Below are 23,872 nucleotides of genomic sequence, written 5' to 3' on the forward strand. Positions count from 1 at the left end.
TTCTTGCATTGGTCTCTTTAAAATATCTCAGAGTTTGGACACTGTGGTCATATTTATTACTTATTAATTCCTTATTGATATTTTAATGCAGTGTTCTGAAATCACATCCTTCATGCCTGATAGTCTGTCTTCTGCTTAGTCAGTTCTCCTGGGGTCACTTTCCCCTGTGTTTTTATTGGAGCTTTTGTGTTTTTCATTTCAAACATTTCTATCTGTTCTCTCCCCTCGAAGAATCTCAGTTTCCATTTAGGATTTGACTTTCTTGGTACTGAGTCTTTGATATATATATATCATATATATATATATATATATATATATATATATATATATATATATATATATATATAAATTGCTGTTGTCCTTGTCCCTCAGCCTTTGTTTTCATGTACAGTGTTGCATCTCCTCTCAATGCCCAGTTGATTTTGCTTGCTTGTTTCTATGTTCTTTTAGGACATCATCCTTTTGCCTTTTGAACTACTCATCTGGCATTTGGTCTCTCTCAGTATCTTTGAGTTCATTTGTTGGTTTGTTATGATATTGTCGAGGCGTTATTTGGCCTTGCTTTTTCATATTTCCTACTTTTTTCTATTGTTGCTATTGTTGGTACCGTTCATTTGAAAATCAATTCTAGATGAAGATGGTCCTCTAATGAGAAGTATCTTCTTGAAGGTCCAATTCATGCACTGCTCTGTGAGCAGGAAACAATCTTCCAGGCCTGTATTCCTGGTAGTTGTGGTATTATGGAGTATGTGAAAAGAAAAATGCCAACATACATGCCTAATTTATTTATCACTTAAAGTTCTCTTAGGAATGCTTTTACAGGATGGAAAGACTGTATGTAGATCAGTATCATGCTACAGCAGGAGGCGGATTGAGTCCCAAGGCCAGGAGAAGGAGAGAGTCTATGTTCAGGGATAGGCAGTAGAGAGGAAATCTTGAATCGTTAACTGACAGGAGCTTTTTACGGGAGTCTGTTTGAGCTGTCATAGGTGGATTTACGTCACGACTTCCTGAAGCTTACATTAATTTTTTTAAGTTTACTCTCAGAGATAAAAGTTTTAGATATATTGTCATGAACACTGTAATCGGTGCTTAAATCCTCATTGTATAAAAGAACAAAACCAGTGTTTGTGTACAGCTGGTGTAGATTTGTACTTTATAGACTTAGTAAAAACTTGGAGACCCAAAGGATGGTTCTCAGTTACAAACATGAATACTTTTTCTTCTGGCCAAGTTTTATACTCTCTCTCTCTCATATACACACACATGACATGGATATTTTCAGTACAGTCAGCCAGCAGCACTTTACGCCTATGTTTAGTAAACTATTAAAGAAAATTAAAAATTTTGGCCTGTGACTATAATAATATTAGCCACTACTTTACCAAGGCTAGATTAATAGCTTATTAGAACTCCACATACTACTAACATAAAACTCTGAAACTTAGAAATCTTTAAGTCTTATGTTCACATACCTTAAGTCACTTCCTCAGACCTTTCCAACTTGTGTGTATGTAATATATCCCTTCCTAAGACCCTCAAACTTACATAAACTTTAATCCTTTTTTTTCCTCTCCCATCATTTACCAGAAGACATATATGGCTGATTAATAGGAAGAATGATTGAAAAGCAAGTTCTTTTAATGAATGAATAGTAAAAAGTTTTTTTTCTTTTTGCTGAGTAAGAGCATGATAGCTTCAGTTTGGTTTTCATTTAACCTAGTTTGTGAGGATATCTTTTTCAGTATGAAGCCTGTCAGCCAGATGACCCTGTCTGTGAGTCTGCCTTCTTCAGCAGATGACCTATTTTTTAAAAATAAATAAGACATAATTTTCACATATTATGTGGACTGACCATGCAGCTGTAGCCTTGTTGAGAGGAGCTGGGTAGGTCTGCTTGCTTCTGCTAAACTTATAAAACAACAACTTGTTAGCACCACCATCAGAAATCAGAGAGACCAATTTGAGTAGGAAGTATATCAAAACTACCACTGTATCAGTTAAAATGACAGAGACTTACCTGATACCTAAGCATCCATCTGGAATTCTCCATGGTGTTCTCTATGACTCTGTTGGGAGCAGGGCTGTCACTTTTTGGGTGTCACACAAGACACTATTAAGACTTTGGTTGCCACACAGTGGAGCATCTACCTTCAAACACCAGACTCATGAGGTCTGAGAGATGTTTCTGTGAAGGAGGAACTAGGGAAAACTGACTTACCTTGGATGGGCAGAATAGGGCATCTAACTCAACAGTGTCCACATTTTCATGGGGACCTGGTGGTGGGTAAATTGTGTGCCAGGTATGAGCCCAGTTGTCCACATTAGCACAACTGAGGAAAGGTCAGATCTGTCTGAGCAGTGTGATGGACATCATCTAATTTATTAACTATACCTGATTTTAAACAAACTTTACTTATTTTCAGTTACTTGCTTCGTGCTTGTCCTTGATAGCATGTACAGAAGGCTATGGCTTGCCCCTCTGTAAATGAATTACATTTATACTTAGCATTGCCAAAACCACAATTCGGATCACAGTAAAAAGTTTGATCATTTATAAAGTAACTGACTGTTACTTAGATTCTAATGGCTCCCTTGGGGGAGGGGGTGAGAAGGCACAGCATCATCGGCACAGACACCAAGAGTCCATTGAAGGCAAATAACGAACTCTCTTATTCAATAAGAGGGAAGCCCTTATATACTCTCCTCCCAGTGCCTAGTGTGTGTGGTCATCCCTCATTGGCTTGGCATGATCAGGAACTTAGACAGGGACTGTTGCTAGGTCCTAGGCAGACTCTGCATGATCAGGAACTCTGACAGCTCAGGATCCCTGACACTGACCAGGAACTCTGATAGCTCCTGTTGCTGGGCCCTCAGGCAGACTCCAGGTTGGCTCCAGGTTGGCAGTACATTATGTGCATGCCTTTGCTCCTGGTCTGAGCCAATTTCCTCGACCCTATGGTCCTATCTAACTACAACTGACCATTAACATGCGTGTCTTAATGATCTTCTACAATTTATACCAAGTTCATAGTTTGTATAAGATTAGAATTTTACAGTTTTATCCCTATCTATCTGAACCTTAAAATTTTGAGTTGAATATTTAATTGAAGATCCTTTAGCATCAAAATAAAACCTAAAACCATAAATACAGTCCACATTGTACAGTTTAGCTTCTTTGTCAGGAATCAGATGTTCATAGGCATTTGGATTAATGTCAGGTCTTCAGTTTGATTCTGTTGGTCCACAGATCGTTTTTTTTTTTATGCCAATACAAAGCTGTTTTTATGACTATAGCTGTAGTGGAACTTGTGGTGAGGGATGGTGATGCCTCCAGAGGTTGCTTTATTATAGAGGTTTGTTTTATCTATCTTGGGTTTTTGTTTTTCCATATGAAGTTGAGTATTGTTCTTTCCAGGTATGGGAAAAATTGTGTTGGGATTTTGATGGAGACTGCATTCAATCAGTAGACTGCTTTTGGTAAGATTGTCATTTTAACTATGTTAATCCTACCCATCAATGAGAGTGGGAGATCTTTCCATTTTCTGATATTGCCTTCAGTTTCTTTCTTCAAAGACTTGAAGTATTTGTGATACAGATCTTTCACTTGCTTAGTTAGAGTTGCCCCAAGGTATTTTATATTATTTGTGACTATGGTAAAGGGTGATGTTCTCTGATTTCTTTTTCAGCCCATTTATCATTTGCATGCAGGAGAGCTAAATTTTTATTGAGTTAATCTTGTATCCTGACACATTAATGAAAGTTTTTATCAGCTGCATAAGTTCCCTGGTAGAATTTTGGGGGTCACTTATGTATACTATCATATCGTCTACAAATAGAGAAAGTCTGACTTCTTCCTTTCCAATTTGTATTCCTTTGATCTCCCTTTTTGTCTTATTACTCTGGCTAGAACTTCAAGTGCTATATTGAATAGATATTGAGAGAGTAGACAGCCTTGTCTTGTTCTCATTTTAGTGAAATCGCTTTGAGTTTCTCTCCATTTAATTTGATGTTGGCTGTTGGCTTGCTGTAAATTGCCTTTATTATGTTTATGTATGTTCCTTGTATTACTGATCTCTCCAAGACCTTTACCATGAAGGGGTGTTGGATTTTGTCAAAGGCCTTTTCAGCATCTAATGAGATGATCATGTGAGTTTTTTTCTTTCAGTTTTTTTTATATGGTGTATTACATTGACAGATTTTCATGTGTTGAACAATCTTTGCATCTCTGAAATGAAGCCTACTTGATCATGGTGGATAATTTTTTGATGTGTTCTTGGATTTGGTTTGCCAATATTTTATTGAATATTTTTGCATCAATGTTCATGAGGGAGATTGATCTGTAACTCTCTTTCTTTGTTGCATCTTTGTGTGGCTTGGGAATCTGAGTAACTATAGCCTCACAAAAGGAGTTTTATAATATTCCATATGTTTCTATTGTGTGGAACAATTTGAAGAGTTTTGGTATTAAATGTTCTTTGAAAATCTAGTAGAACTCTGCATTGAAGCCATCTGGTCCTGTGCTTTTATTTATTTATTTATTTATTTATTTATTTATTTTTTTGGTTGGGAGACTTTTACTGATTGTTTCTATTTCCTGAGGGGTTATTGGTCTATTTAAATTGTTTTTCTCATCTTGGTTTGACTTTGGTATGTGGTACCTAAATAGAAAATTGTCCCTATCTTTTAAATTTTCTAATTTTGTGGAGTACAGGTGTTTGAAGTATGACCTGGTGATTCTCTGTATTTCCTCGTTGTCTGTTGTTATGTCTCTCTTTTCATTTCTGGTTTTATTAATTTAGATGCTCTCTCTCTCTGCCTTTTGGTTAGCTTGGATAAAGGTTTGTCTATCTTGTTGATATTCTCAAAGAACCAACTCTTTCCTTCATTGATTCTTTGATTTGTTTTCTTTGTTTCCATTTTATTGATTTCAACTCTCAATTTGATTATTTCCTGGCATCTATTCCTCTTGGGTGACTTTGCTTCTTTGCTTCTTTTTGTTCTGGAGTTGTTAAAGTGTGCTGTTATGTCAATAGTGTGAAATTTCCCCAACTTCTTTATGTGGGCATTTAGTGCTATGAATTTTCCTCTTAGCACTGCTTTCAAAGTGTCACATAAGTTTGGGTATGTAGCACATTCATTTTCATTGAATTCTAGGAAGTCTTTCATTTCTTTCTTATTTCTTTCTTGACCCAGTGGTGATTCAGTTGGGCATTATTCAGTTTCCATGAGATTGTAGGCTTTATGTAATTTTTGTTGTTAAAATCTAACTTTAAGCCATGGTGGTCCAATTGAATACATGAGGTTATTCCATTTTTTTGTATTTGTTGAGATTTGCTCTGTGACTGAGTATCCGGTTGATTTTAGAGAAAGTTCCGTGGGGTGCTGAAAAGAATATATATTGTTGGTTGTTATGGTAGAATGTTCTGTAGATATCACTTAAGGCCATTTGAGTCATAACATCTGTTAGGTCCCTTATTTCTCTGTTAAGTTTTGATCTGACAGATCTGTCCAGTGGTGAGAGTGGGGTGTTGAAGTCTCCAACTATTAATGAATGGGGTTTGATGTGTGATTTAAGCTTTAGTAATGTTTCTTTTACATATGTGAGTGCCTATGTATTTGGGGCATAAGTGTTCAGAATTGAGACTTCATCTTGGTGGATCTTTCCTGTGATGAATATGTAGTGTCCTTCCTGATTGATTTTAGTTTGAAGTCTATTTTGTTACATGTTAGGATAGTTACACCATCTTGCTTTTTAAGTCCATTTGATTGGAAAGCCTTTTCTCAGTCTTTTACTCTGAGGTAGTGGCTATCTTTGAAATTGAGGTGTGTGCAGCAGAAGGATAGTTCCTGATTTTGTATCCATTCTGTTAGCCTATTTCCTTTTATAGGAGAATGGAGTCCATTGATATTAAGGGATGTTAATAACCAGTGATTTTTTTGGTTGTAGTGTGTGTGTATTTTCCTTCTTTTGGGTTATCTGTTGCTTGTGGTTTCGAGGGTACATCTGACTTCCTTAGGTTTTAATTTTCCTTCTAGTGCTTTCTGTAGGGCTGGGTTTGTGGATAGGTATTATTTCAATCTGGCTTTGTCTTGTAATATCTTGTTCAGTTTGTCTATGGTGATTGAAAGTTTTTCTGGGTATATTAACCTAGGCTAGCATTCATAGTCTCTTATTGTCTACATTACATCTGTCCAGGACCTTCTGGATTTCAAAGTCTCCATTGAGGAGTTGGATGTTATTCTGATTGGTCTGCCTTTTTAAGTCACTTGACTGAGAAAGGAGAAATTTTACTGCTCTTAATATTCTTTCTTTATTCTGTATGTTTAGTGGTTTAATTATTATGTGGTTAGAAGACTTTTTGGGGGTTCTAGTCTATTTGGTGTTCTATAAGCCTCTTGTATCTTCATAGGTATTTCCTTCTTTAGGTTGGGAAAGATCTTTCATGATTTTGTTGAATATATTTTCTGTGCCTTTGAGTTGGTATTCTTCTCCTTCTTCTATCCCTATTATTCATAAGTTTAGACTTTTCATGGTATCCAAGATTTCCTGGCTATTTTGTGTTATAACTCTTTTGGCTTTACTGTTTTCTTTTACCAATGAATCTCTTTCCTCTGCTGTATCTTCTATACCAGAGATTCTCTCTTCCATCTCTTCTATTCTGTTGGTTATGCTTGCATCTGTGTTTCCTGTTTGTTTAATCTGATTTTTTATTTCCAGAATTTTCTGTTTGTGTCTTCTTCACTGTTTCTATTTAAAATTTCAGGTCTTGAACTGTTTCATTCACATGTTTATTTGCTTTTTCATGGTTTTCTTGACTTTTTTTAAGGGATTTATTGATTTCTTCATTTGTCTTTCCCTCAGTTTCTTTAAGGGAAAATTTAATTTCCTCTTTAAAGGCTTCTAGCATCTTTATGTAGTTATTTTTAAGGTTACCTTCTTCTACATTGTGATATTCAGATCTTGCTGTTGCAGGCGGGCTAGGTTTTGGTGATGCCAGATTGCTCTTTATGCTGTTGTATATATTTTTGCACTGACATCTACCCAATTCTTCCTCCAATAGTTGCAAGAGGTGGTTGTGTCCAAGTGAGGTGCTTTTGGTTCACTCTGTGCTTTCTGTATCTGTGTCGCAGGGGGTGCCTTTCTTGGTCCAATCTTAGCTCTTGGTCTAATTGAAGCTGGCAGATTCTGTATGTCAGGGAACTGTTCTTGGTCCAGTCCAAGCTAGCTGATTCTGAGACTCAGGGAGCCTCTCTTGGTCTTATTAGGGCTCTTGGTCCCGTCAGAGCTGGCAGATTCTGTGTCTTAGGAAGCATCTTTTGGTCCAATATGAGCTAGCAGATTGTATGTCTCAGGAAGCTACTGGTATCCCAGGGTGATGCTATTGGGGTAGGGCATGGGTCTTGTAGATTGCTGGGTCCTATGGGGAGTTTTGGTGGGGGAGCCTGACACAGGAATCTTAATTCCTGGCCAGCAACTTTGTCCAATGAGAGCTGGCATTTTTCATGTATTAGGAAGTTACTGGTGTCGCAGGTAGATGGTTATTGTGGTAAGGCATGGGTCCTGTAGAGTGCAGGGTCTGATGGGGGGTTTTGGTGGAGGAGCTTGCCCACAGGATTTTTTCTACTGGCTGGCAACTTGGGCAGAATCTCATAGACAGGCTGTGTCCTAAGGCCTCTATCCTTGAGGCAGGACTCTTTGGGTGGGAGAAGAGTTACTCACCTCTTGTTCTAATGAGAGCTGGTAGATTCCTTATCTCTGGAAGTTACTGGGGTCACATGCAGATGTGTATTGGGTAGGGCATTGGTTTTGTAGATTGCAGGGTCCACTGGACTTTTTCTTGCTGGCTAGCAACTGGGACAGAGTTGGGTCAGGGTTCTTGGGGACTGCCTGTGTCCCAGGGCCTGGGTCCTAGAGGCAGGACTGTCTGGATGGGAGAAGTGTCCCTCACCTCTTGGTCCAGTGAGAGCTGGCAGATTCATCAAACGTTTGCTGTAAGTTCTGTTTTCCACAAACAGTAATTGAATTAAAGTCACACATACAGTGTGCTGTGTCAGATGGATCTTCCAGAACAAGAGTTAAGTTAAAGTTACACAGAAGCATGATGTAGATTTTATGTTTTCAATCCTTTTTTTTAAATAAATTTTACCCTAACTTTTTGTTACAGATTTTACAGATTTTTCAACCACAATTCAATGAATTTACAAACCCTGAGATAGAGAAAGTTTACAGACTTTTCTTACAAACATAAAGATAAACTTTATACTTTAGTAAAAGTTTTAGGGATGTAAGAGAGGGAAGCAGATTAGCATCCCTGAACTGTATCAGGAATAATTTACATTTTAGCTGTTTTTAAACACACAGCATCATTTCCTGTGCCATTCTGCTTTCTCTACTTCTCTTTTCACAGGTTGAGGTGGCTCACCTGACACAGGACACATTTGAACAAAACTCTTAAACAGAATGCTCAGGTCTGGAGGGAGAGAACTAATACCCAACCCCACAGACACTTTATTTATAGAACACAAAAGCATGAAACAATTTTAATATTATAATATTATCCATACCCAAAATATATGTGAATGTTTGTAAAAGTGTATCCAGTGGTGAGAGAAGGGACTGGAGCAAGCAGAGAAGAAAGAAGGCTCTGAGATAACACAAGAACAGGGAGCTAAGACCCAGAGACAAGAGATTTTTGAGAGGAGATAGAGACAGAGAGAGAAACACAGAGAGACACACACAGACAAATAATTTAGTTTGTGATCATATGATTGTGATGACAGAAATTGTTACAGTCTGTGGGCATTTGGAAGTCCAGTGTGCCATCTATGATCACTGAGCTGTCCTGAGGCCAAGTCATTTGTGATAAGACAACTAGGATTAATGGAATCTCTAAGTCTGAGAAGGAAAAGGGATTGGAGAAGGCACATGAGGAGTATGCAGAGCAAGCTCCAGGCATAAGGAGGGAACACACTGGGAGGGAGAGCCAGGATGAGAGAGAGAAGGGTAAGTGTCCCAGTGACAACAATTTCAACCATGATGTCTCCAAGTGACTAGAGATTTGTAAGAAGGAAATGTCTGAAATAACAAAGGAGCAGCATCCCTTTCTATGTGACTGACACACAGGCTACTGACACTCTAGACAACTCATTCACACATCAACATGGAGTGGCCTCAAGACTGTGTCTCAAACATTCTCACTTCATCTAAAACCAGAGAAGTTGGGATAACAGGAAACAGAGATCCCAATGTCTTATCGACAGGCATTGATTTAACTCTAGATAAAACAAACAACCCAATTTAAAACACATGGCACTGAAATGAGAGTACAGAAAACATGAAATACAAATAGCTGAGTAAGATTTTAAAGGTGTTCAATCTCCTTAGCAACAAGTGAAATAAACATTAACTCTTCTTTGATATTTTGTCTTACCCTAGAACGCAAATTACAACAAATGCTGGCCCTTATGTGGGTTAAGGGGACCACAGACTATTGTAGGCCCTATGTAAATTAGTGTGGAGGCTTTCTAAAAGTGTGGGGAAAGATCTACAATATCCTCTATGTTTATCAATCCTGGGTATATACCTAAAGGCCTACAATCCTACTAAAGTAATTCTTGAACATCCAGGTTCATTGTTGCTATATTCACAGTAGCCAAGAAGTGAAAGCAGCATAGATGTCCCTCTACTGATGTATGGATAATGAAACTGTAGTACATGTACACCAACTGATTTTATCCAGCTGAAAACACAAATAGAAGTATAAAATTTACATGTAATGGATGCAGCTGGAATTATCACTCTGAATAGGGTGACCCAGACACAATAAGACAAAGCCAGATGCTTTCTCTCATATGCAGATGCTAATTTTGAATCTTCAGGTATCTCTACTTACTGGTGTACCCGTGTACATCAGGGAACTAGTAAGGTGCAATAGAAAAGGGATTTCACTAGCAGAGGAATGGAGCACATGTGGTATGAACAGGGGAATGGAAATACTGGAGCAGGAAGGGTTAGGCAGTGAGTTCTGGGAGTGCAGATCAGCAGAGGGAGTGTGTGAAGGATTAACAGTAAGACTTTGGAGAAAACTACATGAGAATGTACTAATATGGAAGCATCCTAAAATGCATACATATCTAAGGAATTTAAATGTCATTCTTCTATAGCTTCAGAATAGTGCTTCTCCCAGATACCGTGGGCCTTCAAACAAAAATCCCAGCGCTAGGTATGTTTCAAGTTGTTTGCAAATGCTGTCAGTACACACCCAAACATTACAAGCTATTTCCCTTGTTCGTGGTTACCCTCCAAAATTTGATGGTGTTTGCATACTTGAGTTATAGGATTTGGAGAAATCAAGCTGGAGCTGACATGGAAAATTTATTCCTACCTGCTAGCATCCACAGAGCTGAAAAGTTTTATGCATATTAATAAAAAGAATGCATAATCAACTCTCTAACCCACCAGTGATTTCTGAAACCTACAACTATGACTGGCAGGGAAAGATATGCACGCTGGTGGAATATCTTTACAGTGGCATGAATATTACAAGGATAACCCATTATATTCTTATCATATTTAAGGCCAGTTCCATTATATAGATCTCATGCCTCACTCACTTAACTGACCTAAGAAACTCTGACTAGTCATACTATTGATCCAAAATGAGAACTACTATAATCGTTATGCTAAATAGACAAATATTGTACCTGCCTCCTTAGTTCTTACCTTTATATGGACAGTTCAATGCATACTTCCTTCATACCTTTTCAGAGAAGCTTCATGTTCCAATAGCTGGGGGGTATTACACAGACCTACAAGTGATCACCAAGCAGATAATAAGAGACTGTGCTCAGCTCTACATGGGGCATGTTTATCATATACTTTTTCCCCAAAGCTCAGAGACCATGTCAGAAGACCGGTAGACTTTTCTAAGAGTCAAAAGTAGTGCATGATTTGGGGTGAAATTATTCCTTGCATCACATGGTCGTGGCACACACAAATCTACTGCACAGGACCTGCAGGAAAAGATGCCAAAAACATTAATGGGATAGAGGATCATGAATACCTTTCTGCCTGAGGAGCCTTTGGCATTTGGTAGCTTCCAGGAATGGGAAATTCAGTTTTCTTTACGGTGTAAACACTGTGAGGATTCCCATACTGCAGCAGAAGGCCTTACTATAATGTATATGCTGGTAATGCAGAGTGGACTCTATGGGGAATTACAGAGAATGCACTTGAATTTGGGTGGAGAAAGTGTCAGGAAGGATAAGGGAGGAATATGTAGTAATGGGGGTAGTACAGATTTGCTGAACACATATGCTGTGCATATAAGGTATTCTCAAGTAATTTAAGCATCCGTACTCTGCTAAATGGAGTGGAGAAAAATTGAATGAAGTATAAAAATTAAAAAAAGAAGATGAACATTTGGAGGGAGGTCAGCTGACAGTGTGGACTCTTGTCTTTTCTTTGGCTTATGTTTTTCCTGAGTCTTTATTGGATGAGAATCTGAAGTCCACGAGCCTTTCCTCATAGGAGTCGTTTTCCCCATTTGAACATCAGAGCCATGTAGCCACTTTGAGCTGTGAATTCTGAGAACTAGCAAGATTTTCTCACTCTTTGTGGCCAACCCCAACCATACTGCTCTGATTACTGTTTAGCTGGAGGATGTCTCCTTGGTGACTTGAGACCAGGAAGCCACCATATCATGAGAACATTACAGGTGTTGACCCTTGAAAACCTGTTCAGTATTAATCACCAGGTGAGAGGGCTGCTGTGTGACTCTCAGACTGACATGATGTCACAATCTTGTCCTTCACTACAATGACCAACAGGTTTGCAATTCTGTATTTTTTACTGAGCTCATGGGCTCAGAGGTTTCATTCAAACCCCAGGATAACTCTTTGGTGAGAAGCCTGTTTTGTGGTTGCCCAGGGCTGGGCTCTGTTTCTTATGTCCTTCCTGGAATAGCTTGCCTGCTGCTTGGTTCCTTTGGTCGATATTTTTCCTGCAGTCCTGCTCTCTAACATACACGTTCTCTACTTTCTATCACTCGGGACATGAGGCAGACTAAATACAGTGCTCATAAAAGTATCTCAGACAGTATATTTTGATCTTTCTTCCCCCCAACACCTCAATATTTAAGATGCAATTCTATCATTTCCTCTTTCATTTTCTACCTCCAACTCGATCCTGTCCTCCCAGCCCTACTCCCTCTCAAATTAATTTTGTTTTACGATTTTTATGAAGAAGGGTGCATACATATATAAACAAATGATTACACAAGTATAACCAGCTGAACCAATTGTTTTGTGTTGAGTATTGCTTTTGTGTCATAGGAAAAAACCTCAGCCCTCAGATCAAACAGAAGAGACAATTCATTCTAGAACCAAATTGAGTGACTATGGCTGGTGAACACAGATTTGGCTGACCCCAGATTCCATGTTCCAAGGTGGGGGCAGTCTAATGAAGTTTTTGTAGTCAAACATAAGAAATTTGTAAATCAAAAGATTAGTAGAAACAACAGAGAGGAAGTCACAGGCAATATGTGAAAACTTATCCCACAGGCCCAAGATGCTATGCAATGTCATTTTTAGCTTTTAGGTTGTTGGAAGTCAGTTGTCTCATAAGTTAGTAGATTTCAAACACTTTTAATTAACTAGTTATAGGAGGTTAGCTCACCTGCAGACATGTCCAAGAAATGGCTGTTCAGGGTGCTACAGTTAGCCTGGAATAAGTTAATGAGTCTCTAGACCTACAACACTTCAACCTATCTATATCACAGAAGTTCTATTCAGTCAGTTTGCAGACATGGCTCTTTCCAGGGATTTTCATGTATGTATTTATAAACATGCATACAATTATACACATGTATGCATTTAAACACATCTATGAATTTGTACACATGTATGTATTTATACACAAGTATGCAATTATATTCACATATATGCATTTATATACCTGTATGCATTTATACACATGCTTATACTTCTATACATGTATATTGATACACATGTATACATTTGTACACATTTATTGTGATGTACACATGTATGCATTTATAGAAATTCATAATTCATACACAAGTATTCATTTATACACATACATGCATTTATACACATGTATTCTTTTATAAGCATGCATAGACTATAGCATGCTATCCATGCATATATTTATACATATGTATGCATTTATAAACCTGCATGCATTTATACTCATGCATACATTTATATACACATATGTATTTTTATACATGAATACATTTATACACATCTATTCAATTTTTACAATATATGCATTTATATACATGCATACATTTATATACATGTATTTATTTATACACATGCATGCATGTGTACACATGCATACATTTGTACACATTGATACACTTATGCACATGTATTCATTTATATACATGCATACATTGATACACATGTATACATTTTTAGCCATGCATACACTTTTACTGCTGAATATTTGGTATTGGATAATCCCTAGGGAAGAATAATTTTTCCCTCTCTCCATTTACTTCCAATTACCAGGTTTTGAACAACAGATTCTTAACAAAGGATCTAGCCGTAGATCTCAAATTAACACAGTGTAAACAAACTGCATTTCTTCCTGCTGCCTCAGTCCTCTAGGTAGATTCTGCTTCAACAGAACCCAGGGGACTTGGGCCTCATGAATTCTCTGATTTGTCTGCAGTGGGACTAGGCAGGCTCTTGTCAAGCAAAGTTTTGTAAGCACCTCCTAGGGACCACTCCCCAACCACCAAATGACATGTGTGAGACAGTTCAGCCCAACTTCCTGCTTCCAAAGTTTCCTTTCCTCTCATTCTGAGCACTCTTCACTGTCTTCATGGATTTGGGAGCTTTTCCTATTTTTCATATTCTATTTTCATGAACTTTGATTCTTTCACCTGCTTACACAGGAGACGCTATCACTCTTTTAATCTGCAAGCTTAGAGAAACTCTTTTTCTTTCTTTCTTATTTTTTCGATTTTTAATCTTTTTATTTTATGTCTATGTGTGTTTTTCCTACATATCTATCTGTGTACCATATGTGTGCCTTCTGACTGAAGAGGGCAGAGGAGAACACATAACTTCTTAAAACTGGTATACACTATTTTAACCCAAAGAGTTGCTTCTTTGACCTGTTAGAGCGCTCCCCAAGAACAGCAAGTAGTCTTAACCTCTCAGTCACTTCTCAAGCCCCAGATGCACTTCCAAAAGTGTTTATTATTTATTTTTATGGCATGTGTTTGAGTGCTTTACTTATTATAAATGTGTGTATGCCACATGTGTGCCTGGGGCCCAAATATGCTAGAAGTGGAGCTCCTGGCTGGATCTACAGATGGTTCTGAGCCACCATGTAGGTTCTGGGATTGTTGCAAGGTTTTCTACAACAGGAGGCAGAATGCCTAGTGCCTAGCTCTCTGTCTATTTCCATTAGAAACACTTTAACACTAGGCGTGCATGCAAACAAAATTATTACACTTTTCAAGAATGAGTATGAAATCAAGTCATTACAAAATAAAAGGATATGAAACTCTTATTCACAATCCTAGAGAGAACATTAGTGTCTTTCCTTGCCCAGTGCTTCCATGAATAGAAACATCATAAGCAACATGTACTGATCAGCCACAGGACACAGACAAGTAACACTAAATCCACACTATGCTCTTCAAGAAACAAAGTACTGAGACTTCATGAGTCATTCCATGATGTTTCTGAGCTGTCAGGGGCTCATTCACACAAGATTTATGTGTCAGGAAAGAATTCAGAACTTAATGACCTCTAATTTCCTGAATTTGCTAAGGGATTACTGAGAATAGTGGCCTGACTGTGCACAATATTCTGCCCCTCCTGTTTAGAGAGAGATGGAAAAACCATCAATATTTGCTGGCCTTCTACTTTGCCATTGAGGAGATCAATAAGGATGTCCACCTGCTTCCCAATGTGACCTTGGGTTTCCACCTCTACAATGCCTTTAACTCCCACCGGAGAATCTTGGAGGGCCCTCTGATGTGGCTGTCTGGAAGGAGTGAGTTTATCCCTAACTACAAATGCAAAACTCAACACAAAGCTCTTGGAATCATTGCGGGAACCAGGCCTGAATTTTCTGCTGCAATTGGAACACTTTTAGACCTCTACAAAGTTCCACAAGTAAGTTGGCAAAGTTTTGGTGTCCATAATCAAATAAAACATCTGACTAAAAGAAAATGGAGTTATCTATGTTTCCTGCTGGTGATTTCAAATGTAAGTGAAAGAATTACGTGGATCCTGCTATGATCAACAGTGGAGTGTGGTGAAAAACATGAGCAGTAAATACTGTGGGTTTCTAAGAAGATCACTTAGTAATATTCATGATTCTATCTCCAGTTATTGGCAAGATGTACTTGGCAGCTCATAGCTGAGTGCTGTTCATAAGTCAAACATACAACCCAGATAAATAACTGCCCAAGCTGGGGTATAAAAATATAACTATAAGTTAACCCTGTGTTTAATGACTGACAGATAGGGGAATAGTAAGTTCAGGACATGTAAACAAATCAGGGACAATCCTTGGGCCATCACAAATAAAAATGTTCCAAGGAGTTTATTTTCTCATTCTGGAAAGTAGATCTCTGAATGGCACTCACAGAGAACATCCACTTAGATACATCCTGACAATTGGCCCTTGCCAGGCACTACTGAAGCAAAGCAACCATCAGTAGGCATCACTGAAAATAAAGAAAATATTTGGTGAATGCTTACTCATAGATAATCAAAATTAGAAAATCAGACAATGTAAAACTGATTACTATCACTCAGTGAAACAGTTCATACATTTAATGAATCCTAAAGTAAGAAAAAATTATATACACAGGAATTTCCATCTATCTCAGAGTTTTGCATTTTAAATTAGTTTCTTGGTAATTACTTTGTCAAACCTATCATTTAGGAAGTATGATGCAACAGTGCTTGGTGAAATTCCCCCAGATATTCATGATTTGCTCTTTTCTAACACAGGAGAGTAATCTGTGAAAAATGTGTTATTTACATTCCTGAAGGCAGAGGTTCTAGGGAAGGTGATGTCCTGTGGTCAGAGTAAAGCACTTGGTAATGCTTCTACAGTCTATCTCTACACCCCATACTCTGTTCCATTGTTATTGGAACAAGAGAAGTCCATGGTGCCTTTAAAACCTAACATGAACAGAATATTGTTCACTCACTTGCTTCAGAGTTCTTAATAACTTTGGAGCCCATAATACTTGACAAAGACCATATTCCATCACACAATGAGAGAGAGAAGCTAATATCACAGAAGACAGTCTCCTTACCAACATTCAGTTTCCTGATCCCCTTATGCGAATAATGAACTCACTTTCTCTTTAAAGGTGAGGACTCCAAATACCTAGAAACTCAGAATCCCCTTTTTTTCTGTTTGCTTCTACAGGTCACATATGGAACTTTTGATTCTATGCTAAGTGACAGAGATACATTCCCATCCCTTTACCAGATGTCTCCTAAAGACACAGCTCTAACCAAAGGGGTGACCTCTCTACTGCTGCACTTTGGCTGGAAGTGGATAGGGCTCATCGTGTCTGATGATCTGAAAGGAAAGGAGTTCCTCTCTGACCTGAAAGCAGAGATGGTATCAGAAGACATCTGTGTGGCTTTTACAGAAAAACTCCAGTCTAATTGGAAGTTTCAGATCATATCTGATGTTGGGTTGGTGAATTTGATCAAACATACACAAGCAAATGTGCATGTATTCTATGGTGATATAGATGCCTTAGTATTTTTCTGCATGCAAAATGAAATCATGAAATCCATAAGGAAGGTGTGGATCATGGCAAAGTCCCACTTAGTTTACTTAGAGTCTGTATTCTATGAAAACAATTATTTGAAGGACTTTTTTGAAGGAAGCTTCTCATTTTCAAAGAAGAGAGATATCCCTGGCTTCAAGCCCTTTCTAGAGGCACTTACACCCTCCCAGTACCCAGGTGAGCTTTACTTTAATAAATTCTGGATTGACAATTTTTATTGCTCACCTCCTCCTCTGCTATGTGTACATCATAAACCCTGCCCACTGAATACATCCCTAAAGAGAAAGCAAGAAATAAATGTGATGACCACTTCTGAGCCTAGCGTTTCCATATGGAATGCAGTGTATGCAGTGGCCCACACCCTCCATAAAATGCTTTTGAGGACAACAGGAATGGGATCTCATGAAGACACAAACCAGGACAGTCTTCTACCCTGGCAGGTAAGCCTATCTCAAAAGCAAGGGTAGCACTGGGAACTTATTAGTAGTTGAGTCACTGAAGTCAAACATACAACACATTTTCATCTTATAATAAAAATAAAAGGCAAAATGGAAAGAGTTCTTTCACATTGGGTGTGTATGTGTCTGTAATTACGGTGCACGATTTGGGCTACTGTAGCTTTGATTTCAAGACATGAAATTTGTGCATATTTTAAGAAATGTTTTCCTTTTATGAAATGAAATTCTGTTAAAATATCCAAAATCAATTATTGTCAAAATTAGCAAGTTCAATAATAAAAATTTACACAATTTCATGGAATATGTCTGATGCCATCAGATAGAGACATAGTCACCATATCTAACAGCAGCTATTTCACATAAAATATAATATATATTTAACCACCCAAGACCATGGGGGAGAAACTTTTATGGAAAATAAAAATAGGCTGCCATAACCTCAAAAGTAACTGAGAAAGAAATTGCTTTTTACAGACTATTTACTCTTAAATAAGATAAAGTTAAGGAGAAATCGAAGACTATGCCTCCATCATTAAATATTATAATACACATGAGCCTAGGCCATATCACTTTTTTTTTCATATCACCTTTTTATAGTTACAAATGGGTATGTTTGGTCTTAAACCATCCTGATATAAACTTAGGACTCAATTATACCTATGAGCCTTGATGTTCCCCTTCAAATAGGTGATCATCAAGAAGTTTGGTGAACAAACTTTTCATTTTTATTTCATTTTCATTCAGTCTAAGGTAGATAAATAGAAAATGAACTCTGAATGTTTAGTATACTATGTAGCTTTTAGTATTATGGATAACAGTAATATTTGACATAGACATTGACACTGTTTGTGAACATGGCTTCCAGAGATGTGATATTAGGTAAGTTAGTGTGTCTCTTGTACAGAAAACTGAATATCTAAAAAAACAGTTCTTTATGAAATGAGTTGTTAAATAGTTAACACAATAGTGAATCTCAGAATGTGAAAAATTAACCCATTGTATTAATTTAAATATGTAATGAAATCAAGCTGGAGTGATGGATTAGCAGTTAAGGGCACTTGATGCTCAGTCAGAGGACCTCTGTTTGGTTGTTAGCATGGCAGCTCACAGTTGTCTGTAACTCCAGGTCTTAGGAATGTGACACTCTCTTCTGCTCTCTGCAGATATCAGGAATACAGTTTGTGAATATACATACATACACGTAGGCAATACACAGAATTAAAAATAATACAAATCTAAGGACCAGAGAGTGCTGTGAAGTCAGATGTAACTGCTGCTCTTGACAAGATGCAGGTTCAGTTCCTAGTATCTACATAGCAGCTTACAAATGTCTCCAAGTCCACTTCCACTCAATCCAGCACCCTCTTCTGGTCTTAACGGGCACCAGGAACATGTGTAGTACACATACATATGTCCAGGAAGGAAATTCATATACAAAATAAATTAATATAAAAATATAAGAAATCTTTTAAAAAATCTAGCTTAATCACAGAACATTTAGATTTTAATTTTGACTTCAATATTGTTCTTATCAAAGTTGAAAGACAAAAGTTGTGACCCAAACTGAATTAAGGATTGGAGGCAGGCAGTGTGTCTATTTCCATTTTCCTGAAGTACAAATGGCATACAAAATTTCTGCATATTAATATATATTTTCAAGAATTTTGAATTTTGAATAAACCCCTGCTAATATTATCAAGTCCAGACACTATATCTACATGTTTACCTATCTACCTACCTAACCATACACACATAGGTTCATGGTGTGCCATAAAGAAGGTAAATATCTTGACACTTATAAAGCAATAGACATAGTGTTGCTTCCATTTTGCTCCAGATTCACTCAGAAATCATCTATATTTTCTAATTAGAGACATTTTTCTCTTGCTGGGGAGAGACACAGGGCCTTGTTCCCACTAAAACATGGTCCACCCTGCACTATGTTCCACCTCTTTGGCAACATTTTTCTTTGTGTTCAGCTACTTCTACATTAATTTCATAGGGAGAAAAGTTCATCTCAGTGGAACAAGTGGGGGAGACAATTGCTCACATGAAGCCTCTTCAAAAAGATAGCCAGAGCAGGGAGAGAGAAACAGGATTGCTCTTAGAGACCACAAGTGAGAGATTTGTATGCACTACTCATACCCAATTGATGTCTCCCTCCAGCTTCATCCTTTTCTGAGAAAAATTCAATTTACAAATGCTGCTGGAGACCAAATATGCTTTGATGAGAACAAGAATCTTGTTGAAAAGTATGATATACAAAATTTTATGGGACATACAAATCATTATTCATTTCTAGTTAAAGTAGGAGAGTTTGTCTCCAGGAGTCCACAAGATCAAGGCTTGTTTATCAATGAAGTTATGATCAAATGGCCAAGCAACTTCAATCAGGTCTGGCTGAATTTCAATATTTAATATGTAGACAAATATATGCAAAGATTTATGAGAACTGATTGTGATGTCTCTTTGAAATTTTAAATTATTTTTATATTCTAATTTCTTAGTTCTTGTTTTGAGCTTGTGTGTGAATTCTCATGCATGTCACTGCCTGTGCTTGTTGAGGCCACAGTCAGCACTGGTTACCTTCCTCAGTTTTTCTCCATTTTATTTTAAACATAGTCTCTTTCTGAACCCCTTGCTTTCTGATTTAGCTGTACTCAACTGGACAGTGATACTCTGTCTCCATGAATGCAGTATCGGGAATACAGGAACACAGTTCTACACCTCACTTTTCTGTATTTCCCTTTTGCATGATCAAATTCAGGACCTCATGCTTATATTGCAAGTACGTTAAGTACTGAGCCATCTCCTTAGTTCTGTTTGATATCTTCAATTTAGAAATAAATCAATCTTTTGATTTTGACTTTGATATATGTATTGATATGCATATACATGTTCAGGTACATATACATATACACATAAGCACACACATATTGATGGATAATGCTGGTAGATAGAATTAGTTTAAATTGAAATTCAATTTGGGTGTGTTCATTCATGCTGCAGTGAATGAATAAATCAGCGATCATGACTGTATATATTTGTGTGCTTATGTGAGTATTCACATACATGCACACAATCATGTGTATAAATATATACATATTTTCCTTATATATATATGCATGCTGATGATTAATTTTCCCTCAGTTTAAGATAACTCATACTCAAACATGCCCACAGGTTTTACAAAGAGGAAATAAATTACCAATGTTTATACAATTTCTCATTATAACTGATGTTTGTGAGCTGCCTGGTTTGTATCCTGGGAGCTGAACTCAGGTTTCTCTGTGAGAGCAGCCTGCACTCTGAACCACTGAGCTGGTTCTCCAGCCCCATGTGCCTATTAATATGTAGATATTTATGAGACAGGCACTGACTTCCAATCATGGCAAGAAGCATGTCTAAGGGAAGGACAGAAATATATCCTTGCATATACAGTTTTCAAAACTATTAATATTAAAATTGTGTTAGGAATATAGTTTTTTTAATATAAATATATTTTTCTTTTTTCCTCTTTTTTATTGAGAAATATTCTATTCAATTTATTATCAACCACAGATCCCACTCTCTTACCTCCTCTCACCCCACAGCCTTTCCTCCCAACCCACCCCCCCATTCCTGCCTCCTCCAAGGCAAGCCCTTGAATGGGGAGTCAGAAGAGCCTGGCACATTCAGTAGAGGCAGGTCCAAAGCCCCCCCCCCCCCTGCACCAAGGTTGTGTAAGCTGTCCGACCATAAGCACTGGGCTCCAAAAGGCCTGATCATGCACCAGGGATGGATCCTGATCCCACTGCCAGGGGTCCCCTTAAACAGTTCAATTTATTCAACTATCTCTCCTATGCAGAAGGCATAGTGTGGTCCAGGGGAACTTCACAGCTATTAGTCCACAGTTCATGATTTCCCACTAGTTTGGTTTAGTTGTCTCTGTAGGTTTCCCCATTGTGATCTTGATGCTTCTTGCTCATAGAATTCCTCTTTTCTCTCATCAGATGGACTCCTAGAGCTTGGCCTTGTGCTTGGCTGTGAATCTCTGCACCTGTGTCCATCAGTTACCGGATGAAGCCCCCCCACCCCCAGTTTGTTCATGGAGATCTCATCTATTTCTCCTTCACAGGGCGATCCATTCATTCCTCTTTGGGTCTTCCTTATTAGCTAGCTTCTTTGGAGGTGTGGGTTGTAGTCTGGTTATCCTTTGCTTTACATCTAGTGTCCACTTATGAGCAAGTACATACCAGGTTTGGCCTTCTAAGTCTGGGTTACATCACTCAGGTGTTATTTTCTAGTTATATCCATTTGCCTGCAAATTTGATGTTGTCATTGATTTTTACTGCCGAGTAGTACTCTATTGTGTATATGAGCCACCTCATTTATCCATTCTTCAGCTGAGGGGCATCTAGGTTGCCCCTCAGCTGAAGAAACCGCCATACTGATTTCCACAGTAGTTGTACAAATTTGCATTCCCACCAACAGTGGAGGAGTGTTCTCTTTGCTCCATATCCTCTCCAACATAAGCTATTATCAGTGTTTTTGATCATAGCCACTCTGACAGGTGTAAGATGGTATCTCAGAGTTGTTTTTATTTGCATTTCCCTGATGACTAAGGATGGTGAGCAATTTCTTAAATGTCTTTTAGCCACTTGAGATACTTCTGTTGAGAATTCTTTGTTTAGCTCTGTAGTCCATTTTTTAATTGGATTGTTTGGTATTTTGATGTCTAGTTTCTTTTATTCTTTATATATTTTTGATATCAGACCTCTGTCAGATGTGGGTCTGGTGAAGATCTTTTCACATTCTGTAGGCTGTTGTTTTGTCTTAATGACCTTGTCATTTGCCCTACAAAAGCATTTCAGTTTCAGGCGGTCCTGTTTATTAATTGTTGCTCTCAGTGTCTGTGCTACTGGTATTATATTTAGGAAGTGGTCTCCCATGTCAATGCCTTCAAGACTACTTGTGGGATAATGCCCTTGTACACTGGTTTAATAAAATGCTGATTGGCCAGTAGCCAGGCAGAAAGTATAGGCAGAGTGAGTAGATGAGGAGAATTCTGGGAAGAGGAAAGGCTGAGTCAGGAGTTGCTAGCCAGACACAGAGGAAGCAAGATGACCAGGCAGAACTGAGAAAAGGTACAAGCCACATGATTAAACATAAATAAGAATTATGGGTTAATTTAAGTGTAAGAGCTAGTCAGTAATAAGCCTGAGCTTTTATAAGCAGTTATAATTAATATAAGCCTCTGTGTATTTACTTGGGGGACACAAGTGGGAGAGATTTGTCCCTATAGCCGGCTAGCCAGGGCACAGGAAAACTTTCAACTACAACTACTTCCTACTTTTTCTTCTATCAAGTTCAGTGTAACTGGATTTGTGTTGAGGGCATTGATCCATTTGGAATTGAGTTTTATGCATGGTGACAGATATGGATCTATTTGCAGTTTTCTACATGTTAACATCCCGTTATGCCAGCACCATTTGTTGAAGATGCTTTCTTTTTTCCATTGTACAGTTTTGACTTCTTTGTCAAAAATCAGGTGTTCATAGGTGTGTGTGTTAATGTCAGGGTCTTCAATTTGATTCCATTGGTCTACATGTCAGTTTTTATGCCAGTACCAAGCTGATATTTTTTCATTTTTTTCTTTTTACTATAGCTCTATGGTAAAGTTTGAGGTCAGGGATGATGATGCCTCCAGGGTTTGCTTTATTGTACAGGATTCTTTTTGCTATCCCGGGTTGTTTTTTTTTTTTTCCATATGAAGTTGAATATTGTTCTTTCAAGTCTGTGAAGAATTGTGTTGAGATTTTGATGGGTATTCCATTGAATGTGTAGATTGCTTTTGGTAAGATTGTCATTTTTACTATGTTAATCCTATCTATCCATGAGCATTGGAGATCTTTCCATTTTCTGATGTCTTCTTCAATTTCTTTTTTCAGAAATTTAAAGTTCTTATCATAAAGGTCTTTCACTTGCTCAGTTAGAGTTACCTCAAGGTATTTTATATTATCTGTGGCTATTGTAAAGGGTGATGTTATCTGATTTTTTCTCAGCCCACTTATCATTTGTATATAGGAGGGCTCCTGATTTTTTGAGTTAATCTTGTATCTTGCCACATTACTGAAGGAGTTTATCAGATGTAGGAGTTCTCTGGTAGAATCTTTGGGGTCACTTATGTATACTATCATATGATCTGCAAGTAGCAAAAGTTTGACTTCTTCTTTCAAATTTATATTCCCTTGATCTCCTTTTGTTGTCTCGTTACTATAGCTAGAACTTTGAGTACTATCTTGAATAGATATGAAGAGAGTGGACAGCTTTGTCTTATTCCTGATTTCAGTGGAATTGCTTTGTGTTTCTCTCCATTTAATTTGATGTTGGCTGTGAACATGCTGTAAATTGCCTTTATTATGTTTAGGTATGTTCCTTGTATTTCTGATCTCTCCAGGACCTTTATCATGAATAGGTGTTGGATTTTGTAGAAGAATTTTTTTAGAATCTAATGGGATGATCATGTTTTTTTTCTTTCAGTTTGTTTATATGATGAATTACATTGACAGATTTTTATATGTTGAACCATCCTTGCATCCATGGGATAAAGCCTACTTGGTCATG

The 23,872-nt window shown here is 37.7% G+C and overlaps 1 protein-coding gene across 1 annotated transcript in view; it reads left to right on the top strand.

The window, feature by feature from the left end:
• Positions 1 to 23,872, top strand: part of LOC102916305 (vomeronasal type-2 receptor 116-like) — a 92,436-nt gene that overhangs the window by 34,455 nt on the left and 34,109 nt on the right. The window contains exons 5-7 of the mRNA XM_076560379.1: positions 14,871 to 15,162; positions 16,436 to 17,248; positions 19,433 to 19,660. Coding sequence (XP_076416494.1) covers positions 14,871 to 15,162; positions 16,436 to 17,248; positions 19,433 to 19,660 — 1,333 coding nt within the window. The remainder of the gene's footprint in view (positions 1 to 14,870; positions 15,163 to 16,435; positions 17,249 to 19,432; positions 19,661 to 23,872) is intronic.

This window comes from Peromyscus maniculatus, chromosome 23 (assembly GCF_049852395.1).
Source record: "Peromyscus maniculatus bairdii isolate BWxNUB_F1_BW_parent chromosome 23, HU_Pman_BW_mat_3.1, whole genome shotgun sequence".
Lineage (NCBI taxonomy): Eukaryota > Metazoa > Chordata > Mammalia > Rodentia > Cricetidae > Peromyscus > Peromyscus maniculatus.